General features: G+C 36.4%; 1 protein-coding gene across 3 annotated transcripts; it reads left to right on the top strand.

The window, feature by feature from the left end:
* The first annotated feature begins 875 nt into the window (after positions 1-875).
* On the top strand, positions 876-23,986 carry LOC132749843 (RE1-silencing transcription factor-like). Of its 3 annotated transcripts, none has more exons than XM_060739753.1 (9): positions 876-1,018; positions 3,169-3,770; positions 4,961-5,039; positions 5,478-5,590; positions 8,548-8,745; positions 12,774-12,825; positions 14,595-14,686; positions 17,107-17,250; positions 18,285-23,986. In XM_060739753.1, the coding sequence occupies exons 2-9, from the start codon at positions 3,269-3,271 to the stop codon at positions 18,479-18,481; spliced, it is 1,377 nt and encodes a 458-aa protein (XP_060595736.1). In that variant the 5' UTR covers positions 876-1,018; positions 3,169-3,268; the 3' UTR covers positions 18,482-23,986. The 3 variants fall into 3 exon arrangements, with proteins under 3 accessions (XP_060595736.1, XP_060595737.1, XP_060595738.1); XM_060739754.1 differs by having other exon boundaries at positions 958-1,084; XM_060739755.1 differs by lacking the exon at positions 876-1,018 and adding an exon at positions 1,115-1,219.

The following is a 23,986-nucleotide window of genomic DNA, read 5'->3' as shown; positions in this document are numbered from 1 at the left end:
TTCAACGAAGATCATATTTATTAGTCACAGATTTTTCCTTGACAATTTTATACCATTGTGTTATTTCACTTGCTTTTAAAATGTTTTATACGGCTTTAAAATTTTAGTGGTTTCTGTACTGTTCAAATCTTATCATTTATTTGCACGACTATACTCTATGTTCCGGCTTTTGTGCCCTCTCTTGCTTTTTGTTGGGTACCCTACTGAGTGCCTTTGCGGTAGTCCAGTGTGGGGACTGCATTCTCTGAATGTTACTTAGCATTGTTGATCCTTGTTGTATTTTCTTGTTGCATATCCATGATAAACGTGCGTAGTTCTTTTAATTGCACGTTTCTCAGCCCATTAATGAAAAAGCCAGGGGTGTGGTAAACTGGAAATATGATTTTTTGCCAATTGCCCACGGACAACAAATGGAGCAGAAATTATTACTCGTCCATGTTAAAGAAGTCAACATTTAACATGCAGATTTCTTTTTTTTTCCCAGGGAGGAACCCGATCCAGTTTTAATGGCGAGTCATATTATTACATTAGTACACATATAAATACTTTTTTAAATCAAGGTCCGCCTAGTCTCGAGTGACGGTCCGCCCTGTCCCAAAATATGGTCCGCCTAGTCTAGAGTCACGGTCCGCCCTGGTACGGTCCGCCCTGTCTCACGGTCCGCCCTGTCCTGCAGGCATTAGTACCAGTGCAGTAAGAGATGTTGAGATGATTTTATCACAGAAATAGAACTGACCAACCTTTTCCATGTCGTCTCGAAATATATTGTTCAAAAGTATTATTTACCTGGAATTGGGTCATTGTGAAGGGCATTCAAACTAGAATTTCCCAGATGTTCCTTATCTACTGTACATATATGAAATGCAGAATGAAATTATTTGATGGTGTTCAACCTATAAAACAACTTTTTAGTGGCGTTCGATACCCGCGGAGTTTGTCAGTGATTTTTTTCATGGAAATTGAAGACTTTTTTTATCAATATTTACGTACAAAAGTGATAGTATTTTTACAACAGATGGTAACATAGTTTTTATGACTTATTTAATATATATACTTCATACATGATGTTGTTCTGTACACTGTGGTAAATTATTAGATCCTCTCAACTTTCACTTTCGTAAATTTTTTGTGAATTTTCAAATTGATTTCATCACCAATATGAGATTTTTAGAGTAAATGTTTAAACAATTACTCTAACCCGGGGTTCTATGATAACACGGTACTTAATGTTTATCAGAAAATATTTAAATATAAATATATTATACATGAATGAGATTTTTCTTCTATAATTTTTAGCTCGATAAGAATAAGTAGAGCTTACGTCACCTGAGCGTCGGCGTCTGCGTAACCACTTATGCTAAAGTTTTTGTAATACCTCAAATATTTTCAAAGTCCATTGACATATGGCTTTGAAATTGTGCACACTTGTTTACCATCATGACCCCATCCTGTAGACAGGAGAAGGTACCTGTATCAAGCATTTTGACAGAATAATGCCCCTTTTTCGACTTAGAATTTACGTTTAAGTTAAGTTTTTATAATACCTCAAATATTTTCAAAGTCCATTGACATATGTCTTTGAAACTTTGCACACTTGTTCACCATCATGATCCCAACCTGTAGACAGGAGGAGGTAACTCTATCAAGCATTTTGACAGAATTATGCCCCTTTTTCGACTTAGAATTTACGTTAAAGTTTTTGTAATAGTTCAAATATTTTCAAAGTCCATTGACATATGGCTTTTAAACTGTGCACACTTGTTCACCATCATGACCCCAACCTGTAAACAGGAGGAGGTAACTGTATCAAGTATTTTTTTTTTACTATCAAGCACTAAGAAAAGTCGAGCATTGCTGTCCTACCGACAGCTCTTGTTAAAACAACCTGTGGCTTTCTGAAGGGGAAAATATATCGCGATAAATCAGAAAAGGGGAAAATCAAATTCTAACAACTGAGAATGGTTTACCTACACATGTTTTAGAATATTCAATTTCAATTCAATTTAACATGATTCCATGATACATGCAAGGGCTATCTGTAGGGACGGCGTTCTGTCTTAAGCTGATATAACACAGCTGCTGTTAAGTCATGGCTCTAGTGAAAAATGTGCAAAGGGCATTTTAGGGGATAAATAGTAGCATTTTAAGGGGAAAATATACCTATTTAGGGCTAGGGGAAACAGCCTTGATTCAGCTGTAAAATGCATGAAAAAAAATCACAGCCAGTACTGGTGTCATATGAAGAAACATGGTCGTAACCCGAGTATGGCTCGAACCCATGATCTCCGGGTTGAGAGGCAGACACCTTAACCACAAGGCCACTGTTAATTGATCAGGTACATGTAGGGGTACTACGAGTTCAAAGTCAAGAGTGAAGTTATCTTAATTGGCATTAATTGACATCAACGTGGCTTCTGACAGTAAATATTATGTTTATTCAAAATATAACAACACCATTCTTCAAATTTATTGCTGTTCACATACAAATAGTTTTAAATATCAAGATATCATGATGTGTGACACAGTTCAATCGGGACCAAATCAAGTTTCCAAAACTAATGACTTTGATGTGTTCTCGGAAAATTCTTATATAAAAATGAGACTCTGATCGATTGATAATTAAGTGAACACAATGTGCATACTACTGTTCTTGTATGTAATATTTCTTGTATTTGTTTATTTGTAATTATCAGATTATCTGATAAAAATGAAACTGAAGAATTATTACTACATCACTTATTGTTTATTTTTCATTTGTCAAATATTAATTATTCATATTTCATGTACATCTGTCAGTCCATTATGTGATTGGTAGTTAAACTTACGACGCACAGATCTTTGTAAAAAATCACTTACATATGCCAAAATAATATGTACTAGCGGCAGGCTGTAAACTTTGCAAATACACAGGGAAAACTCTCCTGAGTGCATCCTAGAATAAAAAATTTCCAGGGGGGAGCATGGCCCGGTACCCCCCTCGAACCACCATATTGGCCTCACAAATCACAAAATCGTGACGAAGTGCCTGTAATACATTGTATTGGTAATGATTAGCTTTCAGTATTTGTTTAACAATATTTTATGGTACATTTAGGTTAATGTTCAAAACTTTATTGGCTTAATACCAGTAACAAACTGAAGTCACATTTAGTGTTTTATAAATTACAGAATGTGAAACAACCTGTTGGACGACCATTTATTCAGAACTGTTTGAGAACAGACTTACCTTAAATAATTTCAAAATAAAATTTAGATAGAAATACTTGGGATGAGCACAGGATCTATAGAACAGTCGGTTTCAGGAAGCTTAGTGCGTAGGGGGCTGATTAGGGATAACCAGATGCAAGGTCTTCAAGGGGTACGAACCTCAAATGGAAATCAAGTTTCGACGCCTGGGCAATCTCGTCCGACAGGAGCTCAAACCCAGTCCCCTAGGTCACTTTTTACAGATATTCCGAAAGGATTGACTAGAAACAATGTAACACTTGAAGGAGGTGGGAACTTTGAAGACGGTCGAGAATACACCATACGTGACAGTTTAGGGAATTCAGCAGTAATGACTTGGAAAAACGGAAAGTTTTGTTGCCGAAATGAAGTGAATGGAGTTACTTCATTCCAAACCATAACACAGAATAATGTGGTTCTCGAAGGCGGTGGACATTTCAAAGCTGGCGAGAGATATCTTGTTAGAGATCGAAATGGAAACTCGGCTCAAATGGTGTGGGAAAATGGATCGTTGAAGGCAGTTCCTAAAAGTACAGTGCCGAATGGTAATAATTTTTTTTGGTCCTGTTTAAGCTGTTGTAATGCAGTCGTTTAAATGTCTCGTGCATATGCACATATTAAGTAGAATGATTCAGAGGCTTAGAAGTTTGTAGCTAAGGTTAGGTCAGTAATTTTTAAGGGAGAATACTCAGAATACTATTAAGTTGAGTATTCCTAGAAATTCCAAATATTTAAAGTTCCCACAACCAATTTTTAGGCACATATGGCTGTGTAAGTAAATAACATTAACAAGAAAACATCTAGGTGCGTTTGGGTATGTGTGTAACAGTAAAACACTGTATTTTCATCTGGAAAAAAAAGTACATATATGTTTTGATTTGTATATAAAAAATATTATGGTGATCTCACTAAATTTCCTAACTTCAATTGATTTAGAAATATATGTAGATTATGATAAACTAGCAATACTTGTTTAGTTTGGTCATGCTTAGGACATGGCTTATTTTTTCTTTTATACATGCAGTAAGAACCAGTCAGGGCCGCTTCCACCAGGAAAATTCTTTTAAATCATGTAAATTGCCTCTAAAATCAGAGATTGAAATTCCACTTGTCTGCTTGTAATTATGAGTAGAGAACTTGATGCAAGATGTGTAGAAAAATGTTGCCTGCAAATTGGGCGTAGAAGCTACTCGTCCTGCAGGAAGAGTGACTCTGAAAATATTTTTCGATGCCTGTCTAAAATTTAATCTACATGTACATCAAATTTTTATTTCCCTTTTTGCAAAATACTGTATTATTTTTCCCAAAATTTAAGGGATTGTCAATTTCCACAGCATGTCAAAAAAGGCCCTGTACTGTAGACTATTTTGAAAGTTGTTAGGCAAACAGTTTTTGAATTCTATATATCTACAGCGACAGCTGATTTCTGTATTTAACAAATGAGCCGCATCATGACAAAACCAACATAATGGGTTTGCGACCAGCATGGATCCAGACCAGCCTGCGCATCCCCGCAGTCTGATCAGTATCCATGTTGTTCGCTATCAGTTTCTCTACTTGTAATAGAGTTGGCAAGCGAACAGCATGGATCCTGATTAGACTGCGCGGATGCGCAGGCTGGTCTGGATCCATGCTGGTCGCAAACGCATTATGTTGGTTTTGTCATGACGCGGCTCAAATCATCTTGATATGTGGTCATAGCCCTCATTTGTATGACATGTATTTTCATTCGCAGATTCGCAGACAAGTGGCGGCAATAATAATTCAATGGGCAGTGGTCAAAATCAGGGAAAGAGCGCAAGTGCGGTTCTCAGGTAATATCAACAAGATTCAACTTGTTTTTAAGGATAGGTCAATTACAGTACAACTTCTTTAGATCAACAGCGTTTTGGGGGCAAATTCAGTGCTTAATCTTAGTTTGGAGAAGAGTTTGATTCTTTTGCTGTAAAGAGGACCCTTTTGTAGAGGTTATACTGTATATAAAAATGCATTGACAAAAATCTAAAATTATGAACTTTTCAGCAATAAATGTTTTAGTCAACGTCAGCTGCAAAGACAAGTCGTGTACTTAAAATGACATATTCCTGTGCACCTCTTGGGTAACTATTTAGCAGAATCTCAGGAGAGCCTCACTTCCTCCATAAACAGTTACCCATCTTACACTTGAAGAATATGTCAGGTTTTTTCTAGTATTGTTGTTAACATTCCTGTCTAATATTAAAAAATGTATACTTATGTACATTGTGTTTTAGGAGGCACATAATTGATTCCCAGGCATTATTGCGTAGAAGTCTTATCAGGGATAATCAAGGACAAACTGGACAAAGGATGCCAATTAGGTCAACTGGACAAGCTCAACAAACAGGTATATAAAAGCTTATAGGCCAAAGTTTTCAAAACATAATATTCCAATTGGGCTAATTGGAAATCTCCCATATCACACTTGTTTCTTTCTCATGTGACAGGTGGAATTGTCATGTGACACTTGTAGGACAGGACTTTCATGTTGCATGTGTAGAAATTTTCATGTGACACCATTGTTATGAGACACTTGAATAATTGTCATGTGACACCATTATCATGTGACACTTTTAGAATGGTCATATGACACTTTTAGAATTGTCATGTAACACCATTGTCATGTGACACTTGTAGAATTGTCATGTGACACCATTGTCCTGAAGTTTATTCTATTTTTATGCCCCCGCCATATAATGGCTGGGGCATATAGTGTTATTCCGTCATTCTGTCATTCAGTCATCATCAGTTTCCGTTCATTATCTTAGTAACGGTATTAAACATTCAACTCAAATTTGGCATATGGATATGTCATGAGAAAATACAGGTCAAGTTCGAATTTGGTCATGGTTCAATGATTTTTAGCTGAGTTATGCCTATTTTACTTTGAAAATAATATGAAATTTTCAGTTTTCGTTCATTATCTCCCCAACGGTATTATATATTCAACTCAAACTTGACAAATAGATATGTCATGAGATAATACAGGTCAAGTTCGAATTTGGTCATGGTTTGATGATTTTTGGCAGAGTTATGCCCCTTTTACTTTGAAAATAATATGAAATTTTCAGTTTCCGTTCATTATCTCCCCAACGGTTTTACACATTCAACTCAAACTTGACATATGAATATGTCAAAGGAATGCGCAGGCCAAGTTCGAATTTGGTCATGGTTCGATGATTTTTGGCAAAGTTATGCCCCTTTTACTTTGAAAATAATATGAAATTTTCAATTTCTGTTCATTATCTCCCCAACGGTATTACACATTCAACTCAAACTTGGCATATGGATATGTCATGAGAAAATACAGGTCAAGTTCGAATTTGGTCATGGTTCAATGATTTTTGGCAGAGTTATGCCCCTTTCACTTTGAAAACAATATGAAATTTCCAGTTGCCGTTCATTATCTCCCCAACAGTATTACACATTCAACTCAAATTTTACATATGGATACGTTAAAAGAATGTGCAGGCCAAGTTTGAATTTGGTCATGGTTCGATGATTTTTGGCAGAGTTATGCCCCTTTAACTTTGAAAAAAAGGAAATTTTCATTTTCAGTTCACATTCATTATCTCCTCAACAGTTGTACATATTCAACTCTGTCATAAAAATGCATTGGTCAAGTTCGAATTTGGTCATGGTTTGATGATAGCTGACAGAGTTATCCCTCTTGAACATTGAAAAAAAATCAGAAATTTTAAGTTTACATTCATTATCTCCCCAATGGGTAACACATTCAACTCAAATTTGACATATAGATACATCTTAGGAATAAGCAGTTCAAGTTTGAATTTGGTCCTGGTTCAAAGATTTTGGACAAAGTTTTCTTTCTTGAATGTTGGAAAATTTTTGAATTTTCATTTTCAGCACTCATACTTTTGTGGAAATGTATGTAACCCATTATTTTGGCTACAAATATGCATCATATGCAATTTACAAAAGGTTAACACTGAATAGTTTCAGTGCCTTGAACTTTGTATAAAAATGGTTTGTGTTAACATGAATAGTTTTAAGGGCTTTGAACTTAAAATGAAAAAAACAATGTGTGCAAACAAATTTGGAACAAAATACATGTATTATAACATCTGAAATTTTGGTTGCATGCGGGGGCATCCGTTGCATGATGACACATTTCTAGTTTCTGTGTTTGATGTACCATTTGATGGAGGTCTGACCTAATAACTTTTCAATTTCAGATTATTTGCTCAATCCACTTCTCCAGAATTTTAACCATGAAAAATATTGAAAAGCGTTTAAACACCTTTAACTCAAAATGGGACAAAGAATCAGCCAAAAATTTTATTCTGAGTTTATTTCTTTGATATCATTAGCATATCTTTATGTCTAACGTGCCCCAGGCAGATGATCTATGAGGACATTAAAATTTTATGTTTTAAGGATGGAGATTGTTTTTAGCTCACCTGTCACAAAGTGACAGGGTGAGCTTTTGTGATCGCTTTTCGTCCGGCGTCCGGTCGTCGTCCGTCGGTAAACTTTTACTTTAAATGACATCTACTCATAAACCACTAAGCTAATTTCATCCAAACTTCACAGGAATGTTCCTTTGGTGGTCACCTATAAAAATTGTTCAAAGAATTTAATTCTGAGTAATGAGTTACTTTTGTGTCAAATATGCAAAGGTTAGCCCACATGATGGTCCTTTGGGGCCTTAGTTTAGTTATAAAATTCCAAATTTTAGCCCTAAAATTTCTATTATGTACCCTAAAATTCCTAATTTTAGCCCTAAAATTTCTAAAAGATTGCCCTTAAATTCGCCCTAATTTTATGTCGGAAGGTGCTGGCAGCCTGTGTTTAATATGTGGAAGCTATGCTGAATACCAAAATTAAAGGTCAGCAGGCCCAGCTCTTTCTTTCCATACTATAACAGGCTATTTAAGGGCTGGTTCCCCCCTGGAAAGTTATTTAAAATCATGCAGTTTTCCCCTTAAACTCAAGTTTACATCAAAGTTTTTTCCTCCCCATTTGCAAAGAATAACATGTATTTTTTTTTCAATATTTAATTGAATTTAATTACCCCTATCTGTGAAAGTAAGGTGTTTCAAAAATAGATAGATAGGTATACATATATTTAAATATATTTGTTATTTGTAATCACTTTAACCAAGAAAAAGTAATACAATTATTTTGAGTTGATTGCCTTGAAACACTATGTCTCTTTTTATCTAAATAGCCAGGATGTTTTTTTTCCTAGTATTCATTCATTGAAACTATTACACTATAAGTACACATGATTTATCACCTACATTGTGAAGCTAAAATTATTTTTTTCAAATTTTGTTTCAGGTATGCCACCACCCCCAGCTCCTCCTATGAACCCCACATCTACATCACAACAAATGGGAGGCTATCCACCTCAGCCCCCATTATCACAGCAGTCAAATATGGGCGGACCTCCGCCTGGAATGGGACCGCCTCCAGGAATGAGACCGCCGCCTCCTAGTTGGAGAGGTCCGCCTCCACGAGGACCTCCTCCGCCTTTTGGTAAGTTTTTAAAATAATATCTAAGAGGCATTAAGATTATTAACCAGGTTTGCTGAAAGAAAAATTCTGGTTATAAGATAAGTGAATGTTTGCAGGCAGTGTGGAAGACATGAATGATTTCTTTTGTGCCCTACTCTTTTTAGCTCACCTGAGCAATGCTCATGTTGAGCTATTGTGATGGCTCTGTGTCCGTTGTGCGTTGTCGTGCGTCGTCAACTTTTGAACATTAACAACATCTCCTCTGAAACCAATGACTGCACATTAACCAAACTTTACAGAAATGATCCTTGGGTGGTTCCCTTTCAAAGTTGTTCAAATGGTTCCGGTCTGTTGCATATGTAGGTCGTAGGGCCAGAAAAGGATTTCAAAAAACACAAAATTAAAAAATCGTTCTTGTCTGAAAGTACATGGGCCAGAGCTTTGATTTTTGGTATATGGTATCATCTATGGGTCCTCTACCAAACTTGTTCAAATTTTGTCCCTAGTGTCAAAATTGGCCCCGCCCCGGGGGGTCATAGGTTTTTCCTTATATGTATATAGTAAAATCTAAAAAATCTTCTCTGATTTGGCAAAGGCTACAGATTAGATATTTGGCATGAAACATTGTGTAGTAGACCTCTATCAAGATTGTTCAAATAATGGCCCTAGGGTCAAAATTGGCCCCGCCCCGGGGGGGTCATTGATTTTCATTACATACATATAGTGAAAACTTGAAAAATCTTCTGGTCTGAAAGTAAATTCATGCCCCGGGGGGGTCATTGATTTTCATTACATACATATAGTGAAAACTTGAAAAATCTTCTGGTCTGAAAGTAAATGGCCTAGAGCTTTGATATTTGGTCTATGGTATCATCTGAAGGTCCAATACCAAAGTTGTACAAATTTTGTCCCCAGTGTCAAAATTGGCCCCACCCCGGGGGGTCATAGGTTTTTCTAATATGTATATAGTTAAACATAAAAAAATCTACTTCTTTGAATTGGCAAAGGCTACAGGTAAGATATTTGGCATGAAACATTGTGTGGTAGACCTCTACCAAGATTGTTCAAATAATGGCCCTCGGGTCAAAATTGGCCCCACCCTCGGGGTCATTGATTTTCATTATATCATTATATACATATAGTGAAAACTTGAAAAATCTTCTGGTCTGAAAGTAAATGGCCTAGAGCTTTCATATTTGGTCTATGGTATCATCTATAGGTCCAAAACCAAAGTTGTTCAAATTTTGTTCCTAGAATTAAAATCGGCCCAGCCCTGGGGGGTCATAGGTTTTTCCTAATATGTATATTGTAAAACCTAAAAAAATCTACTTCTCTGAATTTGTAAAGGCTACAGGTTAGATATTTGGCATTAAACAATGTAAAGTTGACCTCTACCAAGATTGTTCAAATAATGGCCCTCGGGTCAAAATTGGCCCTGCCCCGGGGGTCATTGATTTTCATTATATACATATAGTGAAAACTTGAAAAATCTTCTGGTCTGAAAGTAAATGGCCTAGAGCTTTGATATTTGGTGTATTGTATTATCTGAAGGTCCAATACCAAAGTTGATCAAATTTTGTCCCGTTGAAAAATTAAAAAGAATCTTCTTTTAAGAAAATCCCAAAGAAGCTAGAGCTAAGATATTTAGCATGAAAACATCTTACTAATGGGTGCTACCAGGTTTTGTTCAAAAATTAAAAGCCCATTGGGTCAAAAATTGGCCCCGCCCCAAAGGGGGTTCATTGGATTTTCCCTATTATAAGATAGTAAAAAACTTAAAAAAGTCATCTTTTAAAATGAACCCAAAGAGCAGAGCAAGATATTTAGCACATGAAAACATCTTCTAAAAATGATTGTCTACCAAGTTTGTTTCAACTAAGAGCCCTGGGTGTCAAAAATTGACCTGCCCAGGGGTGACATTGATTTCCTTATTATGTGTATAGCAAAACTTAAAAATCTTCTTGGAAAAAAACCCGAATAGCTAGAGTTTAGATATAAAGCATGAAACATCTTCTAGTAAGTGTCTACAAAGATTGTTCAAATAAAAGCCCAAGGGTCAAAACTGGCTCTGCCCCAGGAGTGTCATTGTTTTTAAATACTAGTATATGTGTAAAGAAAAAACTTAAAAAATATTTTTTTTAAAAACCCAACAAGCTAGACCTTAGATGTTTAGCATGAAACATCTTCTAATGGGTGTCTACCAAGTTTATTATCCCCCGCCGATGGAATAGGGAGGGGGATATAGTTTTGGCGTTGTCCGTCCATCCTTCCGTCCGTCCGAAATTCGTTTCCGGAGTAGTTCTCTGCAACTACTGGCTGGAATTCAACGAAACTTTATGGTAATCATCAATATCAAGAGGAGATGCGCATATTGTCGGCTTGTTCCAGTCCGACCTTTTGACTCAGAGAGTTATGGCCCTTGATTAGTTATGTAGTATGCATATAGAGTAAAAATCGTTTCCGGATGTTCTCTGCAACTACTGGCTGGAATTCAACAAAACTTTATGGGAATCATCAATATCAAGAGGAGATGCGCATATCGTCGGCTTGTTCCGGTCAGACACTTTAAACTCAGAGTTATGGCCCTTGATTAGTTATGTAGTAAGCATATAGAGTAAAAACCGTTTCCGCGCTACTTCTCTACAACTACTGGCTGGAATTCAACGAAACTTTATGGGAATCATCAATACCAAGAGGAGATGCGCATATTGTTGGCTTGTTCCGGTCAGACACTTTCACTCAGAGTTATGGCCCTTGATTAGTTATGCAGTATGCATATGGAGTAAAAATCGTTCCGCGCTACTTCTCTGCAACTACTGGCTCGAATTCAACGAAACTTTATGGGAATCATCAATACCAAGAGGAGATGCGCATATCGTTGGCTTGTTCCGGTCAGACACTTTCACTCAGAGTTATGGCCCTTGATTAGTTATGCAGTATGCATATGGAGTAAAAATCGTTTCCGCGCTACTTCTCTGCAACTACTGGTTGGAATTCAACGAAACTTTATGGGAACCTTCAATACCAAGAGGAGATGCGCATATCGTCGGCTTGTTCGGGTCAGACATTTTAACTCAGAGTTATGGCCCTTGATTAGTTATGCAATATGCATATGGAGTAAAAATCGTTTCCAGAGTTTTTCTCTGCAACTACTGGCTGGAATTCAACGAAACTTTATGGGAATCATCAATATCAAGAGGAGATGCGCATATTGTCGGCTTGTTCCTGTCAGACCCTTTAACTCAGAGTTATGGCCCTTGATTAGTTATGTAGTATGCATATAGAGTAAAAATTGTTTCCGCACTACTTCTCTGCAACTACTGGCTGGAATTCAACGAAACTTTATGGGAATCATCAATACCAAGAGGAGATGCGCATATCGTCGGCTTGTTCCGGTCAGACACTTTAACTCAGAGTTATGGCCCTTGATTAGTTATGCAGTATCCATATAGAAAATTATTTGTTTCCTCGCTACTTCTCTGCTACTACTGGCTGGAATTCAATGATACTTTATGGGATACTAAGAGGAGATATGCATATAGTCGCCTTGTTCCAGTCAGATACTTATAACTCAGATTTATGGCCCTTGATTAGTTATGTAGTATGCATACATCTCATTGGCATTTCCAGATTTTTTACGATTTAACACAAAGTTTTCTGTTATTGCCCTGAATATTTATCAAGTTCAAAGAATATTACTGTTTATGCCATGATTAATATATAAATAAAGCCTTATGTCTTCAGTTGTTGTGTTAATAATAACCAGTACTCGGCGGGGGATATAAATTCAACGAATTTGCTTGTTCAAATAAAAGCCCTGGGGTTTAAACTTGCCCCGCTCCGGGGGGCCTATATACAGGTGAGCGACTTCAGGGCCATCATGGCCCTCTTGTTATGTTTGTGACCTTGTTAAAAACCCTTATTTTAATTGCTTCTTATCTGTGTTTCATTTCATGCAAAGAGGGCAAAGTATGGACTAAAAATGGCAAAAAATTTTTTTTTTTTAATTTTATTGCAGAGAATTCAATTACCTTTTTTCTGCTTTTTAGGTCATTCAAGTGGACAGCAGGGAAATTTAAGTGCTCATCATAGTATAAAAAGGTAATATAACATGATTTTTTTTAAAAAAAAAATTTTAATTTTTAAAATTTTTTCAAAATTGGTGCATTTAAATGTAATCTATTTTTAACTTGAACCTTGTGGCAATACAGCGTTGTATGTGACATTATTTTTAAGGTCTTGTCAAAAATTCTCTTATTTAATTACTATTAAATTTCCTGATCGAATGGAATGAGAAACTTTTCCTTAAAATAATGAAATCAAGACTGGCTTAAAGGAATTTATAATTAAAATCAGAACTGGCTACAATCACACAATTCAAATCAGAACTGGCTACAACCACATAATTCAAATGAGAACTGTCTACAACCTCATAATTCAATCAGAACTGGCTTCAATCACATAATTCAAATCAGAACTGGCTACAACCACATAATTCAAATCAGAACTGGCTACAACCACATAATTCAAATCAGAACTGGATACAACCACATAATTCAAATCAGAACTGGCTACAACCACATAATTCAAATCAGAACTGGCTACAACCACATAATTCAAATCAGAACTGGCTACAACCATGTAAGTCAAATCAGAACTGGCTACAACCACATAATTCAAATCAGAACTGGCTACAACCATGTAATTCAAATCAGAACTGGCAACAACCATATAATTCAAATCAGAACTGGCTAAAACCACATAATTCAAATCAGAACTGGATACAACCACATAATTCAAATCAGAACTGGCTACAACCACATAATTAAAATCAGAACTGGCTACAACCACATAATTCAAATCAGAACTGGCTACAACCATGTAAGTCAAATCAGAACTGGCTACAACCACATAATTCAAATCAGAACTTGCTACAACCATGTAATTCAAATTAGAACTGGCAACAACCATATAATTCAAATCAGAACTGGCTACAACCACATAATTCAAATCAGGACTGGTTACAACCACATAATTCAAATCAGGACTGGTTATAACCATGTAATTCAAATCAGAACTGACTACAACCATGTAATTCAAATTAGAACTGGCTTCAACCACATAATTCAAATCAGGACTGGTTACAACCATGTTATTCAAATCAGAACTGGTTACAACCACATAATTCAAATAAGAACTGGCTACAACCATGTAATTCAAATCAGAACTGGTTACAACCACATAATTCAAATCAGAACTGGCTACAACCATGTAATTCAAATCAGAACTGGCTACAACCATGTGATTCAAATCAGGACTGGTTACAACCATGTCATTCAAATCAGGACTGGTTACAACCACACAATTCAAAGCAGAACTGGCAACAACCATTTAATTAAAATCAGAACTAGCTACAACCACGTAATTCAAATCAGAACTGGCTACAACCATGTAATTCAAATCAGAACTGGCTACAACCATGTCATTCAAATCAGGACTGGTTACAACCACACAATTCAAATCAGAACTGGCAACAACCATTTAATTAAAATCAGAACTAGCTACAACCACGTAATTCAAATCAGAACTAGCTACAACCACCTAATTTAAATCAGGACTGGTTACAACCATGTTATTCAAATCAGAACTGGCTTCAACCACATTATTCAAATCAGAACTGGCTACAACCACACAATTCAAATCAGAACTCGCTACAACCACATAATTCAAATCAGAACTCGCTACAACCACATAATTTAAATAAAATATCTTTTCAATATCATAAAGCTCAGATTTAACATGTTATGAATTTTTAAAGTCTCATTAAATCTTAAGGTTAACATATACCATGTATATATTCTTTATTTCAGTCTTGAATTGGTTAAGTTAATGAAACAAGTGTTGAATATGGGGTATAAAATGGAAATGGTGAAACTTGTTGCTAAACATCTAACGAAAGGAGGTAAGTTTTTTTATACTGTGAAGTGTTTGTTGGATTGTCATGATTGGCTTCGCTTAACGTTGATTTAACTCACAGATGCGATATCTGTAGTATGATCAGGGAGGCAATTGTCCGCCTTTCTAAATCTTGGTGAGGGGGGGGGGGGCAATTCTCTGCCTTGGCAAATACTTAGGGGGGAATTCTCTGCTCTTACATTATGGGGGGAGGGGGGGGGGGCGGGGTGCAATTATCCGTTTACCACCTTTCCCTTACAAGAAGAGAGGTTTTATGAATTTTTTTTTTATATATATAAACAATAAATAATGTAATTTTTGTAATCTTATGGTTGAGTCTGGAAAGAGTTGTAACAGAGAATGCCTCTGATATTTAACATACATGAATAAAGTAAGTAAATAGAATAAAATGTTCTGAAATATAATATTATGTGGCTATTTTAAAGTAGGAATTTATTTTGAGTAGGATTTAAAAAGTTTAGCAATGGTTTTGGGTATATGTCTGTAGCTCTGAAGGAGTCTATTTAACAGATTTGTCCCGCTATGAATAGTCCATTATTTTGAAATTTAAAGAGATTTTAATTATGTCTCCCCCACCTCGGGGGAGAGACATAATTAAAAATTTGCCCTGTCCGTCCGTCCGTCCGTCCGTCAGTCCGTCCGTCCGTCCGTCAGTCCGTCCGTCCGTCAGTCCGTCCGTCCGTCCATTCTTCGTTTCCGGACGATAACTAGAGTTCCTTTTGACCTACAGCCCTCAAACTTCATAGGATGATTGGTCTTATAGAGCTGATGATCCCTATTGTTTTTGGGGTCAGTAGGTCAAAGGTCAAGGTCACACTGACCGTTGGTCAATTTCTCGTTTCCGGATGATAACTAGAGTTCCTTTAGACCTACAGACCTCAAACTTCATAGGATGATTGGTCTTATTGAGCAGATGATCCCTATTGTTTTTGGGGTCAGTAGTTCAAAGGTCAAGGTCACAGTGACCGTTGGTCAATTTCTCGTTTCCGGATGATAACTAGAGTTCCTTTTGACCTACAACCCTCAAACTTCATAGGATGATTGGTCTTATAGAGCTGATGATCCCTATTGTTTTTGGGGTCAGTAGTTCAAAGCTCAAGGTCACAGTGACCGTTGGTCAATTTCTCGTTTCCGGATGAAAACTAGAGTTCCTTTTGACCTACAGCCCTCAAACTTCATAGGATGATTGGTCTTATAGAGCAGATGATCCCTATTGTTTTTGGGGTCAGTAGGTCAAAGGTCAAGGTCACAGTGACCGTTGGTCAATTTCTCGTTTCCGGATGATAACTAGAGTTCCTTTTGACCTACAGCCCTCAAACTTCATAGGATGATTGGTCTTATAGAGCTGATGATCCCTATTGTTTTTGGGGTCAGTAGGTCAAAGGTCAAGGTCACACTGACCGTTGGTCAATTTCTCGTTTCCGGATGATAACTAGAGTTCCTTTAGACCTACAGACCTCAAACTTCATAGGATGATTGGTCTTATTGAGCAGATGATCCCTATTGTTTTTGGGGTCAGTAGTTCAAAGGTCAAGGTCACAGTGACCGTTGGTCAATTTCTCGTTTCCGGATGATAACTAGAGTTCCTTTTGACCTACAGCCCTCAAACTTCATAGGATGATTGGTCTTATAGAGCAGATGATCCCTATTGTTTTTGGGGTCAGTAGGTCAAAGGTCAAGGTCACAGTGACCGTTGGTCAATTTCTCGTTTCCGGATGATAACTAGAGTTCCTTTTGACCTACAGCCCTCAAACTTCATAGGATGATTGGTCTTATAGAGCAGATGATCCCTATTGTTTTTGGGGTCAGTAGGTCAAAGGTCAAGGTCACAGTGCAGTGGGGGAGACATGCGCTTTTTTACAAAAGCATCCTCTAGTTTCAATATGAAAATTGGGCAATCAAAGGTATAAAACCTGTCGAACTGCACGGGTGTGCAGGCTGGCCTGACTCTACACTGGAGGTAAAGGCAAATCTCATTTGAGTCTAGCAGGTTAAAGGGTTAAATCTCCTCTACAAAATTTATGGATAAAAAATTCATGAAACAGTCATAAAAAAAATTTGCGCTGAAATTTACAAACAAATAGGGCAAGTAACTACCCAGAAAGCAATTTTCACTAGGGAATTATTTCTTGCCACAAGTTAAAGAAATCGACTACAATGTAATTATTTGCTGTCAGAATAGTGCTTATTTTAACCACTGTTAAAATTTGGTCTGTGATGCGTTAAGATTTTATGTCTTTTTTTTTTATACAATGGCCAATGCCCATCAACATTTTGAAATTTTACCTTGGTAACTGTAATGAATTTATAAATATTTAACAAACTTATTGAAATAGTCTTTAACTCTGTACATATGATATGTGTGAAAATAACTGTAAAAATTGTTAAAAAATGTTTTGTTTTCAGGAACTGTAGTTCCAGATCTAAACCTGTTTATTGATGCCATGGAAAAGGTTAGGAACCAACAAGAAAAAGCAGCTGCCATAAATAAACCAGGTGCTACTGGGTTTTCACAGAACATTAGCAATAGTAACCGAGCTGGGACTTCAGGTAAGTTCTAGACTGAAACCTATTTGAGCCGCGTCACGACAAAACCAACATAATGGGTTTGCGACCAGCATGGATCCAGACCAGACTGCGCATCTGCATCCATGCTGTTCGCTTACAAACCCTATAACAAGTAGAGAGACTGATAGCAAACAGCACGGATCCTGATCAGACTGCGCGGATGAGCAGGCTGGTCTGGATCCATGCTGGTCGCAAACCCATTATGTTGGTTTTGTCGTGACGCGGCTCATTTCATTTCTTAACATGCAGGAACCAAAATGTCCAAGGCTCAATACTGGTTCACTTTTGAATCCAAGAGATGGTGGGGTTTTCTTGCTATCACCAAGAGAAACATTGCCATTATAAAGTATAATGTTTGTCACTTTGTAGCTTCTAAAAGCTCATATCTTCCTGTTAAGCAGCCCGGGCAAAAGTACAAATTCAAGATGGCCACCGATATGGCCACCAAAAATGACAAAATAGCATATAATTATTGTTTCTTGACTTTTTACTTTGAATTTTTGTACAATAAAGTTTTAAACACAAAATATCAGATGAAATAAGACTAGTTTATGAATCAATCATCTTGACTTTTTGTTCAACAACTCATCACCTTAATGCAGTAACAGATTAACTCCTATTAAGTTATATAAGGAGTTAGCCCGTTACTGCACTATTAGGTGATGAACTGTTTATTACTGGAATGTCAGAGGTTCTGCTCAGATGCCTGTTTGTGCCTGAAATGATAAACAGAGGGACAATTGAGGTCTTCCTCCAAAAGTAAAGCTGGAAAGTCCCCATATAACCTATACTGTGTTGGTATGAAGTCAAACCCAATTAAAACACACAAAAGTATTACTGTAATAAAAATGTATTTTAAAATAGACCAAAAAAATTTGTGGAGCATAACTTAATTCGCTACAGAGTAATCAGTCTTTCTGGCTGAATAATCATTGCAGTACTTAAAACCTAAATTTAGATAACAATGTCATAGTATACAGGTCAATGAATTTTACATTGTATGTTTTTTTTTATAGGTGCTTCCAAAATGGAAGATGAATATCATAAACTGAAAGAACAAAGACAGTGTAAGATCTGCATGGAGAAGGATATTGAGATAACGTTTGTTCCATGTGGACATTTTGCTACGTGTGAACCTTGTGGAAAACCTCTACGTACATGCCCAATATGCAGACAGTCAGTGAAATCCTTCATTAAGACATTTATGTCATAAGCTCGTGTCAGGTGTGTCAAATCCTTCATGAAGACATTTATGTCATAAGCTCGTGTCAGGTGTGTCAAATCCTTCATTAAGACATTAATGTCATAAGCTCATTACACATGTCAAATATGTTGACAGACAAGTCAAATCCTTCATTAAGACATTTATGTCATAAGCTTGTTACATGTGACGGTGTCAAATAATTATGTAAACAGAATGTCAAATCTTTTATTAAGACATTTATGTCATGATCTCGTAACATGTGTCAAATATCATTAAGACATTTATGTCATAAGCTTGTAACATGTGTCAAATATGCTGACAGACAGTCATATCCTTCATTAAAACATTTATGTCATCGTTAATTATTTATGTCATAAACTTTTAACACATGTCAAATATGCTGACAGTCAAATTATAAAACTACAACATTTCATTTTGGTTGAAAGAAATGTAGATGTTGTTCAGTGTTTGAAATGCAGTTTATTAAAGGCACATTACGGCTGAGAGATCCATAATTTTTTTAATTGTTTAGGAATTTCAAACATGTGTTTAATATTGTTTAAAAATGGATCAAGAGCATGTTAGACGATTTACAACTGAAAAGTAGGGTTGCAGTTATGTATCATAATTTTAGCAAAATGTAAACAAAAGTAGTATTTTGACTTCTGTACAAAATAGTAATTATGCCCCCATTTCGAAGAAAAGGGGGTATATTACTTTGCACTTGTCGGTCCGTTGGTCTGTCGGTCCGTAGACCAAATGGTTTCCGAGTGATAACTAAAGAACCCTTAGGCCTAGGAACTTCAAACTTGGTATGGTGATTGGTCATGACCAGTAGATGACCCCTATTGATTTTGGGGTCAAAGGTCAAGGTCACATTGACCTTGTAAGCAAAAACGGTTTCCGATCAATAACTAAAGAACCTTAAGGCCTAGGAACTTCAAACTTGGTATGGTGATTGGCCATGAACAGTAGATGACCCCTATTGATTTTGGGGTCAAGGGGTCAAAGGTCAAGGTCACATTGACCTTGTAAGCAAAAACGGTTTCCGATCAATAACTAAAGAACCTTAAGGCCTAGGATTTTCAAACTTGGTATGGTGATTGGTCATGAACAGTAGATGACCCCTATTGATTTTGGGGTCAAGGGGTCAAAGGTCAAGGTCACATTGACCTTGTAAGCAAAAACGTGTTCCGATCAATAACTAAAGAACTTTAAGGCCTAGGAACTTCAAACTTGGTATGGTGATTGGTCATGATCAGTAGATGACCCCTATTGATTTTGGGGTCAAAGGTCAAGGTCACATTGACCTTGTAAGCAATAACGGTTTCCGATCAATAACTAAAGAACTTTAAGGCCTAGGAACTTCAAACTTGGTATGGTGATTGGTCATGATCAGTAGATGACCCCTATTGATTTTGGGGTCAAGGGGTCAAAGGTCAAGGTCACATTGACCTCTTGGGTAAAACGGTTTCTGATCAATAACAAAAGAACCCTTAGGCCTAGGAACTTCAAACTTGGTATGGTGATTGGTCATGACCAGCAGATGACCCCTATTGATTTTGGGGTCAAGGGGTCAAAGGTCAAGGTCACATTGACCTCTTGGGTAAAAACGGAACTTCAAACTTGGTATGGTGATTGGTCATGACCAGTAGATGACCCCTATTGATATTGGGGTTAAGGGGTCAAAGGGCAAGGTCACATTGACCTTGTAGGTAAAAATGCTTTCAAATCAATAACTTAAGAACCCTTTGGCCTAGGAACTTCAAACATGGTATGGTGATTGGTCATGACCAGCAGATGACCAATTGATTTTGGGGTCAAGGGGTCAAAGGTCAAGGTCACATTGAGGTTGTATGTTAAAACGGTTTCCGATCAATTAACTAAAAACGCTTAGGCCTAGGACCTTCAAACTTTGTATGATGATTGGTCGTGACCAGCATATGACCCCTATTGAGTTTTGGGTCAAGGGGTCAAAGGTTAAGGTCATGACCAGTAGATACTTGATAACCCTTATTAATTGTTTGATCACTGGGTCAGAAGTCATGCATAATAACCTTATCACATGACTAATTGGCTGCTGATAGTGGGCATACATGTTTTACAAACATATCTTGTTCAATATAATTATACCAATTGCTAAGAAAGCAAAAGGAGCAAAGATAATTCATCTATATGGCAAATGAGTATTTATTAATGAAATTGTAATATGATAGCAAAAAATAAAAGGTTTTGAGAAATGATTCTGATTTCTGAGGCATAATGGGTCTTTAACCCATATTTACAACAACAAAAAATAGTTCCCAAGGCTTTATGTGCCTTCAAAAATTACTGATATTTGATTTTCTCATAAATGTATATTGCTTTTTTATGACTTATTATTTCTGTTATGAATTGTATTTGATATTATAAAAGTTAGTGTTTCCAAGTTGTGACTTTGAATTATTTTTGTTTCATTTGTTAGGGGTGTCTGTGGCTGAGTGGTTAAGGTTGTTGACTGTAAATCACTTTCCCCTAACTGATGTGTGTTTAAATCCTGCCAGGTTTTATCAATTCTAACATGTTGAGAAGTTGTGTTTGTTTGTTTTGGCCAAAGAGCTTTCAGGCTGTATAAAATGTAACTGCAAGTAAGTTATGGGTGTGAGGGAGTTTTAGAAGTATGAGCCGTGTCATGACAAAACCAACATAATGGGTTTTCGACCAGCATGGATCCAGACCAGCCTGCGCATCCGCACAGTCTGATCAGGATCCATGCTGTTCGCTTACAAACCCTATAACAAGTAGAGGATCTGATAGCGAACAGCATGGATCCTGATCAGACTGCGCGGAAACCCACTATGTTGGTTTGTCGTGACACGGCTCATATGTTCCATATTCCCTTTTATTGTGAATTTATTTTTTTTGATTAGAATAGATATTCCCTTATGATTTTGAATTTATTTTGTTTGATTAGAATAGATTTTCCTTTTTTATTTTGAATTAAATTTTGTTAATTAAACAAAAAATAATTTTCATGTGAGTAAATATATACATTATACTATAGGCAATATATTTTATTGAAGTAAAGCATTGATTTGTTTAAACTTTGTATGATAAGCTTTCTGCTAAATTTGTTTTTCATAAATTTTGATGTTAATCAATTTATCAAATTTAATATACCTTATTCAACAGTTAATATATGGAACATTATTTAATTGTATAAATTTTCAATTGAGTAGTACCATAATTATTGTGTTCCTGTGAAATAAAAAAAAAATGTTTTTATTTCATTTTATTTATTAGGAAATTTTAAATCAAGTTAAATTATCATATTGTATGTATGTTTGCATAGAATATTACTATGTATACTGAATTTTGCATGTATTTTTCTTTGTTAATTTCTTAAAGGCTTAGAAATAAATATGCTTTTGGTTGCCCTACCTAAGACATTTTTTTTGAACTGTTAGCCATAGACTTTTTATGCCCTTGCTCTATTGCCCCTGACTAAGTAAAAAATGTGCAATTTTCAACTTGTGTCTTGTGTAACTTGAAAAAACATTTGACCAAGAATCATGAAACTTTAGTTTACAGGACAGTATGGTCAGTATGTGTAGTTGTGCATCTGGGGTTTTATTTGTTTTTATTTCCTTTTAAATATACTTAAGAACATAAAATTGATTTGAAGTTCTTGCTGCACAATATTGGGGGAAAATCAAGATGTCAATATTAGAAAAATTGGAAGTTGTCTTTATGTACAAACCACTAATGGGTAGTGGGAATCATGTAGAATTTCCTTTATCTCTCCATCATACTGTCCTGCTCTGTATGTCAGTAGACTAACAAAACAGTAGAATGTATGGGCATCCATGTCCTATGGACATATTTCTAGGTTGGCCTTTCATTTTCTGAATTTCAAAATTTTGTGTTAAAATTATATCATATATGTGTATATGTACCAGTAACTAATTATACAATATTTTTGATTAAAAAAATCCTGCCTATCCTATTTTAAGCTCACCTGGGCACAAAATCCTTACCTGGGCACAAAATTCTCACCTTGGCACAAAATCCTTACCCAGACATGCTTACCTGGACACATGGCTCACCTGGGCACAAAATCCTCACCTGGACATGCTTACATGGGCCCAAAATCCTCACCTGGACATGCTTACCTGGGCACAAAATCCTCACATTGACACATGCTCACCTTTGCTAGGACATGCTTACCTGGGCACAAAATCCTCACATCGACACATGCTCACCTTTGCTAGGACATGCTTACCTGGGCACAAAATCCTCACATTGACACATGCTCACCTGAGCTAGGACATGCGTACCTGGGCACAAAATCCTCACATTGACACATGCTCACCTGAGCTAGGACATGCGTACCTGGGCACAAAATCCTCACATCGACACATGCTCACCTGAGCTAGGACATGCGTACCTGGGCACAAAATCCTCACCTGAACACATCCACACCAGAACGCTTGCTCAGAGGATGCTTATGATTCTGTTGGCCGTCACAATCTTTGGATATTGATGGATTTGAATAAAGTGTGCAGGATTAACCCTTTGGTGACCCCTTTATACAAATTATATGTATAGTTCTAGTCTGATGCATAAATAGGTCATCTCTCAAGCTAAAAATAGTCTTTAGAGCTAAAAATAGTCTTCAACAGTATTCCCTTGAGGTTGGACACCCTCTACAAAGTTATATGAGTCAGGCCCCTGAGCTCTAAATTGGCTCCCCACCAAGGGTCACTTAATTTATTAACACTTAAATGGCAGACTACAATGCCCAGAGCTTAGATATTTGGCATTTAGCATTGACTAATGAATAACAGAATTTACATAAATCATGCCCTTCTAGGTAAAAATTTCCCAACCCAGTGACCTAGGGGTCATTTAGTTTATATAGAGTTCTATAGCAAATGTGTCTTAAAAATCACATCCTCTTAAACAGCATGGATAAGAACTTAGATATTTGGCACATAGCATCACCTTGTGGTCCTCTACAAATGTTATATAGAAAATACCCTGGTTGTTAAAATTTAACCCCGCCCTAGTGGTATCGTAAGTTATAAAGATCTGTATTGTTAACACATTTGAGACCTCATGTGTGAATAACCTAGATATTTGGGATCAAGTATTTATTAGAGGACATCTACAAACATTTGAAAAATAATGAAGCTTTGGTAAAAAAAAATAATGATGCACCAAATTTGACCTTATTACATACTTCTGCATTAAATAATGTGACCTTTTCTAAAATGATGCACCAAAGTTGACCTTATTACATACTTCTGCATTAAAAAATGTGACCTTTTCTAGCAACGAAACTAAGGTGAGTGATCCAGGACTTACAAAGACCTCTTGCTTCTTCTTATTTTAGACTGAGACCTGAAACAAAACTTAGCCTTTGATTGGTATTATGATTTTTTATGAATGCATGTGCAGTTTAATTGTTAATTGCTTTTTTCACATATGTATAAAGTATATTTTTGAATACATTAAAAGTGAATTTAAAAATGA

This window comes from Ruditapes philippinarum, unplaced genomic scaffold, assembly GCF_026571515.1.
Source record: "Ruditapes philippinarum isolate M1 unplaced genomic scaffold, ASM2657151v2 ctg5986_1_1_1_1, whole genome shotgun sequence".
Lineage (NCBI taxonomy): Eukaryota > Metazoa > Mollusca > Bivalvia > Venerida > Veneridae > Ruditapes > Ruditapes philippinarum.
The sequence above is the reverse complement of the archived record's forward strand: the minus strand, read 5'-3'. Positions and strand labels throughout refer to the sequence as shown.

Excerpts from the sequence above, each read along its gene's own strand:
- LOC132749843 (XM_060739753.1), top strand. The coding sequence starts at position 3,269 with ATGAGCACAGGATCTATAGAACAGTCGGTTTCAGGAAGCTTAGTGCGT. Across the intron at positions 5,040-5,477 it reads AGCGCAAGTGCGGTTCTCAG|GAGGCACATAATTGATTCCC; the intron begins GTAATATCAACA and ends ATTGTGTTTTAG. Across the intron at positions 12,826-14,594 it reads GCTCATCATAGTATAAAAAG|TCTTGAATTGGTTAAGTTAA; the intron begins GTAATATAACAT and ends TCTTTATTTCAG.